At 46.1% G+C, this 15,602-nt stretch overlaps 1 protein-coding gene across 18 annotated transcripts in view; it reads right to left on the reverse strand.

Moving 5' to 3' along the window:
* ASXL2 (ASXL transcriptional regulator 2) overlaps nucleotides 1–15,602 on the reverse strand; it is a 247,324-nt gene that overhangs the window by 18,108 nt on the left and 213,614 nt on the right. For 16 of the 18 annotated variants that reach the window (XM_073335483.2, XM_073335481.2, XM_073335469.2 and 13 more), the window contains 3 exons: nucleotides 14,321–14,432; nucleotides 8,472–8,624; nucleotides 5,984–6,147 (listed from right to left, as the gene is read on the reverse strand). In XM_073335483.2, coding sequence (XP_073191584.1) covers nucleotides 5,984–6,147; nucleotides 8,472–8,624; nucleotides 14,321–14,432 — 429 coding nt within the window. The remainder of the gene's footprint in view (nucleotides 1–5,983; nucleotides 6,148–8,471; nucleotides 8,625–14,320; nucleotides 14,433–15,602) is intronic. The other 2 variants (XM_073335482.2, XM_073335479.2) reach the window with 1 other exon arrangement.

A 15,602-nucleotide genomic window follows, 5' to 3' on the forward strand; every position in this document is an offset into this window, starting at 1 on the left:
AAGAGAAGAATGAGGGGGGATTTGATAGCTGCTTTCAACTACCTGAAAGGGGGTTCCAAAGAGGATGGCTCTAGACTGTTCTCAATGGTAGCAGATGACAGAACGAGGAGTAATGGTCTCAAGTTGCAGTGGGGGAGGTTTAGATTGGATATTAGGAAAAACTTTTTCAGTATGAGGGTGGTGAAACACTGGAATGCGTTACCTAGGGAGGTGGTAGAATCTCCTTCCTTAGAGGTTTTTAAGGTCAGGCTTGACAAAGCCCTGGCTGGGATGATTTAACTGGGAATTGGTCCTGCTTTGAGCAGGGGGTTGGACTAGATGACCTTCTGGGGTCCCTTCCAACCCTGATACTCTATGATTCTATGATTGAGCTCTTTGCTAAACCTGAGCGTTTCAGTTCCAGTGGGTATTCCAACACTAATGGTATGGGTATTGTGGAGGCCGTCAATTTTTTTTCTTGACACCAGGAGGAAATCTCTTCCATTTTTGAAGGTAAGTATTACATGTGGTCACTTTCCTGCTGTTTAATAATACATGTTGAACTTGTTCCAAGCAGGGTAGTTCGCCATGATAGAACCATGCAGGAGCCATGCTTGAAGGTGGAGTTTCTCCGGATTCGGGTGGAGAGTGCAACCGTTGTTCTGAGATGACAGGTTCGGATAGTGAGAGAGATCATGTAAGGGTACCATGCTTGCCTGGGCCACATCAGGACCATGAGGATGACTTTGGTCTTGTCCAGTCATATCTTGTGTATCATGTGTGATATCAGGGGAATCGGTGGGAACGCGTACATGAGTTGTGCATCCCATGTGATGAGGAAGGCCTTCTCCAGTGATCGTGGTCCAAGTCCTGCTCTTGAGCAGAACATTGTGCATGTGTGGCTCATTGGGGGAAGCAAACAAGTCCATGAGGGGAGTGCCCCACCGGCAGAATATGAATAGTAAGACTCCTTTGTTCATTTCCCACTCGTGGACTCGAGAGAAGTACCTGTTTAGCATGTCCGCCGTCGCGTTCTGACAGCTGGGAAAACAGGAGGCTGAAACAAGTTATGTTGTGGTGTATTCACCAGTTCCATGGTTTCATGGCTTCAGTGCAGAGCGAGTGAGATCGAATGCCCCCTTCATGACTGATGTAAAACATGCAGGTGATGTTGTCAGTCATTATGCAAATTGATTCGTTCTTTATGTGAGGTAGGAAGTGTCTGCAAGCATTGTGGACCGCATGTAGCTCTAGTAGGTTGATGTGTAACTGAGTCTCCAAAACAGACCATTTGTTTTGGACATTTGCTGACACATGTGGGCACCCCAGCCTATCAGCAAGGCATCCGTCATGATTACTATTGATGGGGTTCCTGTTGGAATGGGATACCCATGCATACATTTTCTGGTCTTGTCCACCAGTGTACAGTCCAGGACCTTGGGTGGTACTGTAAGTCCTTTGTGAGGCTGTGCTTGCTGGATATATATGCCAAGCTCAACCAGTCCTGTAGGCAGCGCATATGTAGTCTTGCGTGTCGAACCATGAACGTTGTGGCTGCCATGTGTCCTAGCAGTTGCAGGACAGTCCGAGCCGGTATTTGGAGGCTGACTCTTACCTCTGATGTAAGGTTTGTCAGAGCTGAGAATCTGTTCAAGAGCAGGGATGCCTTGGCTTCTATGGCATGGAGATGTGCCCCGATGAAGTCCAGTTGTTGGATAGTGATTAGAGTGGATTTTCGTTTGTTTATCTGTAGCCCTAGATCCCTGAATAGTGTGATTGTTGTTTGGACTGTGCCCGGTGCTTCTTGTTGAGTTGGACTTTTGAGAAGTGTGACAGAGCTCTGTCCTTGCCTCCGTGGGTCCCACGTTTCCTGGCGGATTTTGCTAGCCTCAGAGGCTCACTGTGACCCTCCACGTAACCCTTCTTTCTCTAGAGACAAGGGTCAAAGTCTACTGAGCCATTTTCACCATAAGCCAGCAAGGGAGGTGAGGAGAAGTTATCCTTCCATGCACAGTCTCTGTTGTCTCCTAGTCTCAGTGATTAATCAGGGGGCAAAGGTGGGGGGAGGGGGAGCACGGGCCCACCCTCTACTCCGGGCTCCAGCCCAGGGACCCTAATAGTATCAGCTATGGTAGCTGACCTTTTAGAAACATGATATGTACAATTCCCTGGGCTACTTCCCCCACAGCAGCCCTCACTTCCTCAAGCTCCACTTCACCATTACCTCAGGGCCTCCTTCCTTGTGCCTGATATGGTGTGTACTACACAGTCTCTCCAACTGCACAACTTCCTCCTACAGCTCCTGACATGCGCGCCCACCTGACTGCCTGGGAGGCTTTTAACTAGTTTCAGCCAGCCCCTGATTGGCTTCAGGTGTCCCAATCAACCTAGCCTTCTCCCTGCCTTCTGGAAAGTTCTTAATTGGCCCCAGGTGTCTTAACTGACCTGGAGCAGCTTTCATTTCACTTAACCTGGTACCAGGGATTTGTTTAGCCTGGAGCTAATATATCTATCTCCCACTACTTTTGTATAGCCATCTGGCCTTGCCCCGTCACAGAAGGCAATCGTCCAGGTAAGGGAAGATCATTATTCCCTGTTTGCATAGATGTGCCACTACTACCACTAGGGTTTTGAGAAAACTCTTGGTGCGGTGGATAGGCTGAATGGTCGGACTCTGTACTGGAAATGTTTGTGTCCTACAGAGAAATGCAGGAATTTCCTGCGAGCGGGGTGTATATTAATATGAAAATAAGCATTGTGGAGGTCGAGGGCTGACAACCTTTTGCAGTATCATACCCTGTGTGACCATCTTGAACTTTTGAGCGAGAACGAACTTGTTGAGCTTCCTGAGGTCCATGATAGGTCTCCATCCCCCATTCTTTTTCTGGGTCAAGAAGTAGTGGGAGTAAAACCCCTTCCCCTTGTATTGCGAAGGCAACCGTTCCATGGCACCTAGTTGTAGACGATGATTGACTTCTTGTTGTAACTGGTGCTCATGAGAAGGGTACCTGAAGAGGGATGGGGAGGGGGATAGGGTAGGTGGTCGGGAGGTAAAGGATATGGTATATTCCAATCATATGATGTCTAACCCTCATTGGTCCATGGTTATTGACACCCAGATATGGTAGAATGGGCAAAAGCCATGACCAATCATGGGGATGGATCGGGTATAAGTGCTGCCTGGTGAGGGAGGTTGCTCAGACCCTCGACCAAAACTTCAAAATTGTTGTTTGGACGAAGCCCTTTGAGAAGTTGACGCTTGAGACTGAGGTGCTCTCCATTGCTGTGAATGTTGGTGTTTTTTTTGATTCTCATATTGCCTCTGTTGCTGTTGGTAGGAAGAGAAATCCTTGTTCCTCTGATGAGACTGGTATCGTCTTCTCTTCGCAGGTAGAGTGTAGATCCCCAAAGTGTAAAGAGTAGCTTGAGGGTGTTTCATCGAGTGGAGCACCTGGGCCGTCTTGGTCAAAAATAGCTTCTCTTGGTCAAAAGATAGGTCCTTGACCTTCGTTTGGAGTTCTTTAGGTATGCCAGAGGATTGTAACCAGGATGCCCATTGCATGACTACAGCTGTGGTTCTCACTGTTGTGTCCACGACATCCAAAGACCCTTGGAAGGCGGTTTAACTATGAGTTGACCTTAATTTATAATGGCCTGAAATTGTGATGGTTTCTCCTCGAGGAGCTCTGCTGTGAACGAGCTAAGTTTTCCATAATTATCATAATCTTATTTAGCCAGCAAGGCCGAATAGTTGGGTGATTCGGAACTGTAATGTCGCCAAGGAGTAAATTTTTCATCTGAAGAGGTCAAGCCTGTTGTGGAGTGAATCTAAACTGTTGTTGTTTGCTGTGTTGATTAGCGGTGTCGACCACCAAGGAGTTGGGAGGCAGGTGTGAGAAGAGGAAGTGCACCCCTTTGGCAGGGACGTAATACTTCCTATCCACCCTTCTGCATGTCGTTGGAATTGAGGCTGGTGACGGCTAGACTCTTTCTGCTGGCTCCAAAATCCCATCATTGATGGACAGAGCAATTTTGGAAGTAGATGAAGGTTGTAAAATTTGTGCCAGCTTGTGCTGGTTTGTCTGCACTTCCTCCAGTGGGATGTCTTGGCTGCAGGCAACCCTCTTAAACAGTTCCTGGAACTGTTTGAAGTCATCCACTGAGGTAGGCGGTGGTGGCATGATTGCCTTAACCGGGAAGCAGGAAGAATTGTGAGCAGATGTCGCTTCCTGATCAGTGCCTGTTACTGTGTCATCCCCAACATCCTGAGCCTTTGTTGGCTGTGGGGCGGGAGACGTGGGATTAGACCTCAGCTCGTCTCTATGAGCTGTGGGTGGCCTGGAGTGGGGGCCCCGGTAAATTGCCATGGGGTCCCAATGTGCCCATTGGATTGGGAAGGCCATTGGTGGATACATCCACAGTGGTCTGTACCACGGTTGAGCTGCCTGGTTGTAAGGGTATTTGGGTCCCATCTGGCTCCAGGATGGTTCTTCTTTCGGTGATGAGTGGTGCGGCGAGAAAGTGCATAGTTCCTGCACATCATGATCATCATCTTCACTGGATGAATGTACTGTGTCATGAGAAGTATGGGGATCTCCTCTACAACTTACAGCTCTAGCTGTAACCATATCATGGGTTCTCTCAATCTAGGGCTGTCAGGGTATTGAAACCGCCCTGCCCTTCTCATATGGCTAGAAGGAAGGAAGGATCCTGGAATGGGAATGGGGGCCTCAGTATGAAAAATGTTGAGAACTCATGCTCTACAGCACTGAAATCCCGCCTTTCCTCTCCATTCTGCCACAAAAGCTTTATCCATTCGTGGATCAAAGCTCACCTCACTTATTCCTCTGTGGACTCTTCATCTTATCTGAGCCCCCTTCAATCTTTAGAGAATGCTGCTGCTAATGATCATGTTTTTGCTTCTCAGACCATGTTGCTCCACTGTCCATCAGTTCAAGCTTTTTGTTATTTGTTTATAACGTACCTAGCGAGATGGGGTTCAGGCCTCTACATGCTGCCATCATAAAAACACTAAATAATAATATTCATCTTCACCATCAAGGTTCTGTGGAACTTTGCTTGTGTTTATATTGCTGCCTTCATTTCCACCTATTCCTCCAACTGCCTATGGACCTGCTAAACTGCCTTCCTTTATGCCTTCTTTGTATCCTTTTCCCACTCATCTTCATAATTTCTTAACCTGCTACTCCATATATATATGGGCCTACCTCCCTCTTCTTATGCATTGAATTATTCTCTTCACTTTTCAGATCCTTTCTTAAAACACAGAATTCTTTCACTGGTAATCCACAAAATGTCCGAAATCTGCACCACATGTTCTGTAGCTCTAAATTGTGTGTTCTGTGTTCCAATTTAGAACAGAGACTTTGTGTAGTAGGGACAGCCTCTTCCTCTGTGTTGACAAATAATTCATTAACACCTTCTCCCTTCTATGTAAAGCATTGTGCATCTATGCAAGACTAGAGTGCTAACATGACAGCTATTGAGACATCCACAAACCATCAGGGGACTGGGCTAAAGTATAACAATTGTTTTAGAGACAATCTAGTAAGGCATCTCTGATAAAAGGGTATGGGGATAAGACCGCATTTAAAGACTTCGGAAAAAAAAGCTGGCATTCAACACTCCCTGCACCTAGCATGTCCACTCCACTACAGCAGAATCCACTGAGCTCACTACTGTTAGGAATGTAGGATTCACTATACTGGATAAAACTATAGGCCCATCACCTCTGGTATCCATCAATACTCAATGGTTCCCTGAAAGCAACACTCCATGTTTCTTTCCAAATAGTGTTGTATGTGGATGAAAAAAATGCCATCCCAGTTTCCAGCAAGCACCAGTTTATTTTCTGAAACTTGAGATTTGATTGCCCTTATCTCAGTGAATTGGCAATTGCTGTGTATGAAACCAACAATCCCTGGTTTCTGCATGTTGTTACCTGGAAACATAGCTCCTCTCTACAACAGAATATGTGGCATACCTGCCTGTCCACCTCTGGGAGCAGCAGCAGCAGCCGTTGCTGACAGTCTGTGGGTAAGACAGAGAATGTGTGCTTGTTGATCAGCGCCCGCAGATTTGTGTTCACTAAGATGGAGTCAGGTGTTTCCACATCAATTTCAGCACATTTCGTCCTCTTCAGCTGCCCTGTAAAGAACCACAGAGGTCTGTGTAACACATCACCTGAGGCAAGAATAAGGGCTCCCCTACCTCTGAGCGGCTCTTCACTTAGCTCATGGTTACATGAAGATATTAATAATGCTGTTCTGATGGCTCATTTTCCAACCCTGGAAGGGAGGGAGCAGTAAGCTCCCTGGCTAAGTCAGAAACAGAGCGGATGAAGATCCACCCTTTTGCCATAAGGATTAGCATTACATGGAATCGTGGGAGTTGGAGCGTGATGGGATGATTAAAAACATAATGTGAGGATTCTTGGGGCTAGGAAGGTCTCTCATCTCCCAAGGAAAATATTAACCCCGAATATTCTGCTTTGTCTGGGTTTGCCTAACTTTGCCGGGATTCCTGGCTGCCCATGGTAACGAGATACCAGAACCTCCCCTGTGCTGGGGTAGGAGTCTCTCAAGAGGGTTTTTTTTAGCAAGTGTACTTTAATCTTCTATTTTAATCCTGTGGCCAGGGGCAGCTTCTTCCTTTGGATTTCTTGCTGGTTTGTTTGTATTTTGTACTCAGCAAAAGCAGAAGTGATTTCGAAAAGATCAGTGCCATGTTCACAGGTTTCAGCAGCCAGCTCTGCTTGTGCTGAGACCACAATGCGAAACAAAGCAGTAATAATGAAAAAATATTCTCTCTTCTTCCCTTTTCTCACATGGTAAAGGTCCTGACCAGGAGTTCTGCAGTTCTAGCACCAATCCCCAGGCTACAGAAAGACTCACACGAGCACTGTAATTTCAGAAACAGCCTGACCGGAGAGAGCATCTGTACAGTGTATGCGCTTTCCTTTGGACTTGCCCATTACACATTGTTGGCAACATGCCATTATGTTCTGTGAACTTCAAGTAAAAATGTATCATTAATAAAAAGTCTAATGAAGACTGTCATAGCATGTTCTGCCGGAGCGTGGGGATGATGCTTTTAAGGTAATTGCTCCCCACAGCGCCACTCCCATGGAAGCTTGTTTCATTTGGGAAAGGTGACTCGCACACTCAGAGGTCATTTAGAAAATGCCTCTGTAGATGTTGCTGTCTGTTTGGTTGGCGTTATTTCCCTGAGCGCCGGATGGAGCTGGGTCTGGAATACAGAGCAGCTCTCTCCAGCTCGCTACACTGCGCCCCTCTCTCTGGCACAGGCACATACCCGAGGAGCTTGGCCACAAACACGAAATGAACACGGCTCTGCCTTATTCTTTTTTCCTCAAATTTTAAATGAAGTGAATTTTAGTGCTGGGATGGTGCAGTAGCTCTGGGGACGCTGGGTCCTTATGCCCAGAACAGGAACAGCAAAAGCAATCTTCCCTCACGTGGGCCCACCCACATATCTCAGCCCTGACCTAGAGCGCTTCAGTCTCCGTGGCATCCCTGCCCGTTGTGGGCATCCAGGCTGAGGCAAAGAAGGGGGTCAACCTATGCACTGGGAGCAGGGCTGCACCCTCCTGTGTGAGGGTGGCAATGTTTGAGTGACTGACAAAGCAGCACGGATGGTAGAGCCCTGCGCAGATACAAAATTTGTATCTGCGTATATGGTCCGCGGATATAAAGCGATATCCACAGATTTGCAGGGCTCTACTGATGGCCTCTTGACATTATCAGACAACGTGTGGGTTGCCACACTGCAAGATCTTAAGAGGACATGGAGAAATTGCAAAGGACCCTGAATGGGATATGGATGGAACCTTTCACCTCAAGGCCACTAATTCAGATCAAATCCAGCAAAAACTGTTACCAGAGGATGGATTTTTGGGCCCATATGAAGTGAGGGGGCTGAACACATGGTTTCCCCCTACTCCCCTGGCCTACAGAGACAAGAGTGAGATTTCATTTAAACTCCAAGCATCTGCAAAACAAACCACAAGCAACAAAGGGGTATTGAGAAACATGTAACTTTAAAAACCTGGCAGGAAACCAAGTAGCACTCTTGGGCTTGAAGGATGGGGTTTATTTTTGTTTCTTTTTTAAGGTAACAGAAACACCTTAAGTGCTAGAAGGAAAAGGCAGCTAAATAATGCAAGTCCTTTTCTGCCTCTGTTGCACAGAGGACTGTGAACACAAGAGCCAGCAAAGCTTCCAGATGAGAAGAGCTGGGCATGGACATGTTTGTGTGTATAGAGTTTCTGAGTTGGATGGTGGTTTCATTTTCCCTAATTCATGCTGAAGAGCAGGAGTGGCTTCCAGGATTGGCCAGAAACCTCTCCAACCCTGGAACTAGCTGCAGCTTTTACTTAATTTTCCGCTCCGCTTTTTACTCTGGCATCAGAGCAACAAAACCCTCTTTGTGCAGAAAAATAAATATCTTACTTGCATGGAGTCTGTCAGATCTCTGGAATGGTTTCTTCCCCAAGCCTGGCAGGGAATTATCAGCCTTAACAGAGGGAGAGGAGCTGGAGGTGGAGTTCTGAGGGCTGCTTGATTGTCCATCTGATTGCCTTCCTTCCCAAGCTGTACAGGAAACTGAAACATGTTAACATTGGGGATCTACAAACAATGAAGTGTTAAACAAGACAAGTGGGGGAGGTTTAGATTGGATATTAGGAAAAACTTTTTCACTAAGAGGGTGGTGAAACACTGGAATGCGTTACCTAGGGAGGTGGTAGAATCTCCTTCCTTAGAGGTTTTTAAGGTCAGGCTTGACAAAGCCCTGGCTGGGATGATTTAACTGGGAATTGGTCCTGCTTTGAGCAGGGGGTTGGACTAGATGACCTTCTGGGGTCCCTTCCAACCCTGATATTCTATGATTCTATGATTCTAAGACATCTGTTTGAATGGGTGTAATAGAGCATTCTTTAGTATGGGTACCCTAATGCACAGCAGTGCCAGGACAAGAAGTTCTACAGGATGGACACTGAGCCCTGGTTACACTATACATTTAAGTCTGTATAACTATGTCACTCACAGATGTGGAAAATCCACGCCTGAGCAACACAGTTATACCAGCCTAACTCCTGGCGTAGACAGTGCTATGTCGACGGGACAGATACCTACGCCGATGGGAGCAGCTCTGCCATCTGCATAGGTAGCGTCTTCACTGAGCGCTACAGGTGTGCAGCTGCAGTGCTGTAAGTGTAGACAAGCCCTTAATTCTGCTCCTCTCCTTGCACGGATTTTCCAGCGTTCTTGCCTTATCGGGAGCTATCAAATCATCATAGAAGATAGAGATGGAAAACAGTCTCCCGGATCATCTAAATCTATTCCCCATCAATGCAGACAGTTTATTCTTCATGAATCTCCCAGTCCAGTGATGGGACTATGAGAACTTCCTTTCAGACGCTGCTCTCCTATCTGATGGAGCTCATTGCTAACGGCGCTCCTTAGGCCACCCCCAATAATTCTTTTCCCTCCTTAGTGGTTATGCCCTTCATGTACTTCAGATTATTAACATGCTCTTCCCCCTAAATTAGTCAGATTTCACGCTTTTAAAATCTCCTCTTAAAACAATCCCTCCCACTCCCCGATCATTTGTGCTGCTCTCCGTTTTTCAATGTTCCTCTTTCTACAGCAGTAACATTTCTTTCTGCTCACAGAAAAAGATTCCTGCTCCGGTCTAAGTGCATTTTCTTTTCCCCTTCTCTTCCTCAATAAGCTGAATTAAGAACATTAGCGAGTGTTTTCCCACTGCCTTAGATGAATATACAGTAACAGGCCTGCACTCCACATAGCCAAAGGTGCTCCCGTCCCTCGGCAATAGAAGAGGAACTCAGGAGTACACACGGTTAAGTCACAAAGCGATTGAACGCTGTTATTAATCACTTATGTTACAGTAAGACCCAAATGCTCCCAGCAGGATCACACTCCATCGTACTGGAGGTTTTATAAACACCCAAGGCTCTGACCCAGAAATACTGAGAGTCTAGTAAGACCAAAGGGCGAGGGAGAGAGATACTTCTAGGTCTCAAGTGAATTAGTTTGATGGCCTCAGTCACAACTTTACTGGATGTTTTTTGCCTCTTTTTCTCACTCACACCCTGCACAGGGCTGGTGAGTCAGAGGTCAGGAGTGGAAAGCTGGATTCAAGGGACCTCCCGATCATAATGTAGCAGCCAAAATGAAGGGAATTCAGAGAAAAATAACAAAAATTATAAAGGAAGCTGAAGGGAAATGGCTCAGTATATCTGATTGGCTAAGAAATGACCAAAGGGGACATGGTAATTGTCTGCAATTATTGGGAGAGTGTAAATGTAAGGCACAGAGAGGAATTCTGTAGGCTATGCAATGCTTTGAAGATTGTAAGTATTATGTAATATGGGTGTGAACCACTTCGCATATTAGACCAAAATTATACTACAACACCTCAGAATTATGTGGCAAGGCCAGGCCCTCTTATCTCCCAGCCTGCGGCCAGAAGCTGGCTGTAAGATGCACTCCATCCCCGAGGACATGAAGTGGGCCAGGATGGGGTCTTAAGACCATGGTAGAGGGGAGCTCTGAGAAGAAAGCTCAAGCCAAAGAGCCAGAGAGCCATTCAGGTTTAAACTGGTTAGCAAGAAAAACTTTGTGAAAAGTTTGAAATGGCACTGGGCTCCCACCAGCTTGTGTGGAAGGTTTTATGCACCTGCCACACCCATTCCTACACTTCAACATAAAATACACAACATTTTCCATGCAAACTAGTTGTAGCTCCCTTCTCAGGCCTTCCCTCACCTATCTAGGAGTGGCAAGAAGTGCCCCCTTCCCTTGGCATTTCCTCCCCTATAGCTCCCATGTATGCACGGAGTAGTACAGGCAAGAAACGCTTTGGAAAGAACCAAGAAGTGGTTGACTTCCCTTCCCTTATTCCTCTCAACAGGGTCTTAACGTCAGAGCTGGCTTGGGACCCCCTGACAGCCAACCCTGTCAATGACTTCATTATTGAACAACACACAAAGTACATCTGGCAGATATGCATGTTCCTTACAGCTGGAAATATGCAGCCTAGCCTCAACCTTGCATTCATCTGAACAGATGTTACATAGGACATTCTAGCAGCAATTAAACAGCTAGCCAAGACAGCCTCAGCTGGTTTTGGTTTTGATTCTCTAAGGGTCAATTGAAAAGAGGGAATAAACCAACATGCACAGTTAAGCAGAAACAAGTCAAAAAGAGAGCCGAACATCAAAATTCTCCTTAATTCTACATGGCCAAGCCGAACTCCAATGTTCAGCATGGAACTCCCATGGAGACAGATCACCAGGCAGATCTGAGAGCTGAAAGTTATTCAGATTCCATAACTGCCCTGAAGCGGGGTGGCCACCCGCTCCTGCCTGGAAGGGCTTAAAACAGCCCTGGGAGAGGGCTGCGGCAGGGAAAAAGCTGGGCTGAGTGGGAGACAGCCTCAGCTGTGGCCATGCCCCAGACAGACCCAGTGGGCCCGATAAAAGCCAGTGAAGCCAGGAGCAGGGGGAATCTCTCTAGCCTGTGGAAAGGGAGGGACCTGGCTGCTGGGAGCTTACCAAGGTACCTGAGGTGGAGCAGGGCTGGGGGAAGGCCAGAGGAGCTGGGGAACTCCGGCTTGGAAACCCCACAGGCTGCAGGCCTAGTGGAAGGTCAAATAGGTACTGGGGTTGCAGAGGGCAGCCCAAGGGGTAGGCAGAAGCAGCAGGTCCAAACCCCCTTTGCCTATGAAGAATGGTGCTTACACTGCAGTTGGCCCCAGGGAACGGGGGCGAGGTGATGACTGGCAGTGGCCACAGACTGAGGCGAGGTGGGGGTAGAGGGTTGGGGGTTCCCTTGGGAGGGGAGACCCAGATCTGTATGGGGTACTGCAGGTGGCAGCACCCTGGCATGAAAGGGGGAACCGGGGTCCAGGAGGGACTCAGGGCCTAGCGGCAAGTGGGACACCGGCCTGCAGAGGGCTCTCCGGAGGCTGGAACGCTAATTCCCTGCACCACGAGCAGGAGGCGCCGCGGGGGTTAGGCCGCCCTGCTACATGCCCACTCTGATCTTCTTTCTGTAGTTAATGGTTCACCCTATTACACCGGTTACAAGCTGCACCAGATAAGTCACTTTTGCAAGGCCTGGATTTAGCTTTTAATTTGGGAGCAGAAGTATCTGATGTTGCACTGACCTAATTGTTTTTTCTCTCCCCTTTTTGTGTATGTGAAGCTACTAGACAGACATTGTAATGACAGCTCCAGGTTTGGTGCTAACACAATGGAGTTGCTGCAATGTACCATGTCCTAGTATTTGTGTGTGCGTGTGTATCAGAAGATCCACTGTACTCACAAGAATGGTCATAATCTAGCCCGGTACCTGCCTACCGGTGTTCTTGTACGTGACCTGTATTGATAACTTGTGATAGGTCAGAAGATAAAGTTATAGTTAAGCTGCTCTCACAAAAGTAACTTTATCAAAATTAAAATATATTTTTTTATTTTTGCTCTTAGCTAAAACAAGAAAGGAGATTAATCCCTACGGGGGAACGTTAAGCCCTTGCACCTTTATGAAGGACCATTTTCCTTTGTTGGTAGGATTATTTATTCGCCCAAGGCTGATAAAAAATGTTACACCTGTTGTATGACATTAATAAATAAGGACAGTAAATAATGAATAATAATGCTCAGCACTTTGACTTCAAAGCACTGTTCAAACGTTAATCAATCATTAAGCATTAATAAATAATGTAGTCATTAATTAATGTTGTGCTTGGGAACCAAGCATTTGGAACCCCATTCAAAGGTGTGCAATGCTGGGCTTCTCCCCACCCATCTACACAGTGACCTACAGAAGCGGTGTCCTTCTCACACCAAAGCTGTCTCCACCCCTCCTACCTTTTTTATTTAAAACAAAATTTTGGTTTCAAAATGCACCGTCCCCCACAAGATGTTCCTGACAGTGATTCCCTGATTCAGGCCCTCTGAAATCGCTTTGAGAAGGGAGAATTGATGTGTAAACCAAGGAAAATATGTTAACTAACGTGTTTTAATTAGCACAGTGTTACACACAAATTGTGCCCTTAGCGCAGACAAAAGCAAATTTGTGCTTAACATCATGCTAATTAAAACGTATTTCTAGTGGGGGAACAGATCTCTGTGGAGATCTGCTCACAGCCCAAAGCTGTGTGGTATCTTTATCAATTATCTGGGAAAAGATATACAATCACTGCGGGTAATGTTTGGAGGTGACCCAACAATTGGTGGAGTGGTATATAAAAAGAGCAGATCCGTTTGACAGAGTGATCTGGATCACTTGGTAAGCTGAATTTGTTTGAATAATGTGTATTTTCATACAGCCAAATGCAAGGACACACATCTCGGAACAAAATACATAGGCCCTAGTTACAGGATAGAAAGCCAGGACACTGGAAAGCGGTGACTCTGAAAGGACTTAGGGGTCACAGTGGATAACCAAATGCGCATGAGCTCCCAGTGTGATGCTGTGGCTATGACAGCGAATGTGATCCTTGCTGCATAAGGGGAGATATTGAGAAGCAGTAAGGATGTGGTCTTACCTCTGTATTAGTGAGATATCACTGAATACTGTGTCCAGTTCTAGTGTCCACACTTCAGAAAGTGTAGTGAAATTGTGAAGGATTCAGCAAACAGCTAAATGATTGACTCAAGTTCTGAAAAACATGCTTTATAGTGAGAGACTTAAGAAGCTACATCTGTTTAGCCTATCCATCAGAAGATTACAAGGTGACAGTCTATAAATGCCTACAAGGGGAGAAGTTTTCTGATAGTAGAGGGCTCTTTAGTCTACAAGACAACAACATAGTAAGAACCAGTGGATGAAAGCTGAAGCTAGATAAATTGAGTTTAGAAATAAGGTGCACATTTTTAACAGTGAGGGTGATTAACCATTGGAACATTTTACCAAGGGTTGTGGTATATTCTTCATTACTTGAAGTCTTTAAAGCAAAACTGGATTGCTTTCTACTCTAGCTCAACCAGAACGTACGGGCTTGATGCAGGAATTATTAGGTGATGGCTGTACTGTGTAGGGCATCACTCAAATGACCATAATGGTTCCTTCTGGCCTTAAAATGTATTAATTTTTCCTAACACAATGATTTTCCTAGTATAGACAAAGCCAAAAGGACAGAAGCTGGAACAGTTTAGAAATACAAAGAATGCTCTGGAAAACAGGGGCTCCCTCTTCCCCGAAAGCCTAGGAAAGGCAAGTTAGAGAGACATGGCCGTAAAAGAGAGTCTGGGAATCTCACTGCCTCATACCAGGTTTAGCAGGTGTGGAGTCACTGGCTGCCTTCACCGTCTTGAGTAGAAGATGCTGGTTAGAGGGCACAGGCATGCCTGCTCTGCATTGCTGCTGCTGCTGCTTCAGGGCCTAGTGAGAGCGGGGAGAGGACACGACAGATAAAACATTCAAACCAAGCTTGTAATAACCCCTCACAGAACAGTGGCCTTTACAGCAAGTCGTACTTTGGCCTGGATAGCACCTTTCAGCCAAGAATTTTAAAGAGCTTCAGAAATACATCCCCTGCTTCCAGTGCACTGTTCAATTTAAGGAGACACATTTTCTACTCTTTGTCTGCATAGAAACTGTTCAAATAACACAACAGGAAATATTTAAGTGGACCAGTTACTCAGGATCTTAAATGACCATTTCTTGGAACAGCGAGTCCTAGAGAACATGAGACAACTTGGAACAGCGAGTCCAAGAGAACAACAACTATATCTGTATCTAGAATTAACTATAATAGCACCACCGAATAATAATGACTACCAGGGCTTACATTCTCCCCGCGTATTTCCTGGGGCTCAGGGCTCCAGCCCCGCGGGGCATGCCGGGGCTCAGGGCTCCAGCCCCGCGGGGAATGCCAGGGCTCCTGCGGGTTTGAAAATATTTACTACAGCTCCTCTCAGGTTGGCTCTCGCTGAATTTAACCTCTAGTGACTACAGTACAATTAATCTCATCTTCCTCAGGGGAGGGATCTTACAATAAACGTGTACAGTGACATTAAACTTGAGTAAGGTGGAATTTCTAAAAATGAGGAAGGTAGTCAAAGATTCTAAAATTGAAAGTGAAGAAAATTAAAACCCTTTGCGTCAGCATGTAGGCTATTAAAACAACTATAACCAAGTCCTAGAAGGTATTCATACCCTTAACCAGAAGAGGAAGCAGGAGGGCAAGACATGAAAGTTGGGTTAAATGCTAAAGTTCACAAGGTCACCCAAGCCAAAAAGCTAAATTTAGCCCTAATGAAGCCAACAGAGAGTAGCATGAACTATGGCAGGTACAATGTAGGATGGAAATTAGGCATGGGATAGAAAGTAACAATGAAAATATTATAATGCCATTATATAAGTCAATGGAACATCCTCACCTCGATACTGTGTTCAGTTCTAGTCACTCTGTCTCAAAAAGCATATATCAGATATAGTAGGGGTTCAGAGACAGGCAACAAAAAAATTAGAGGCCTGGAGAGACTTCTGTATGAGGAACAACTGAAAAGATCGGGAATCTTTAGTTCAGAGGAGACACAAATAAGTGGG

This window comes from Lepidochelys kempii, chromosome 3, assembly GCF_965140285.1.
Source record: "Lepidochelys kempii isolate rLepKem1 chromosome 3, rLepKem1.hap1, whole genome shotgun sequence".
NCBI classification, from domain to species: Eukaryota; Metazoa; Chordata; order Testudines; family Cheloniidae; genus Lepidochelys; species Lepidochelys kempii.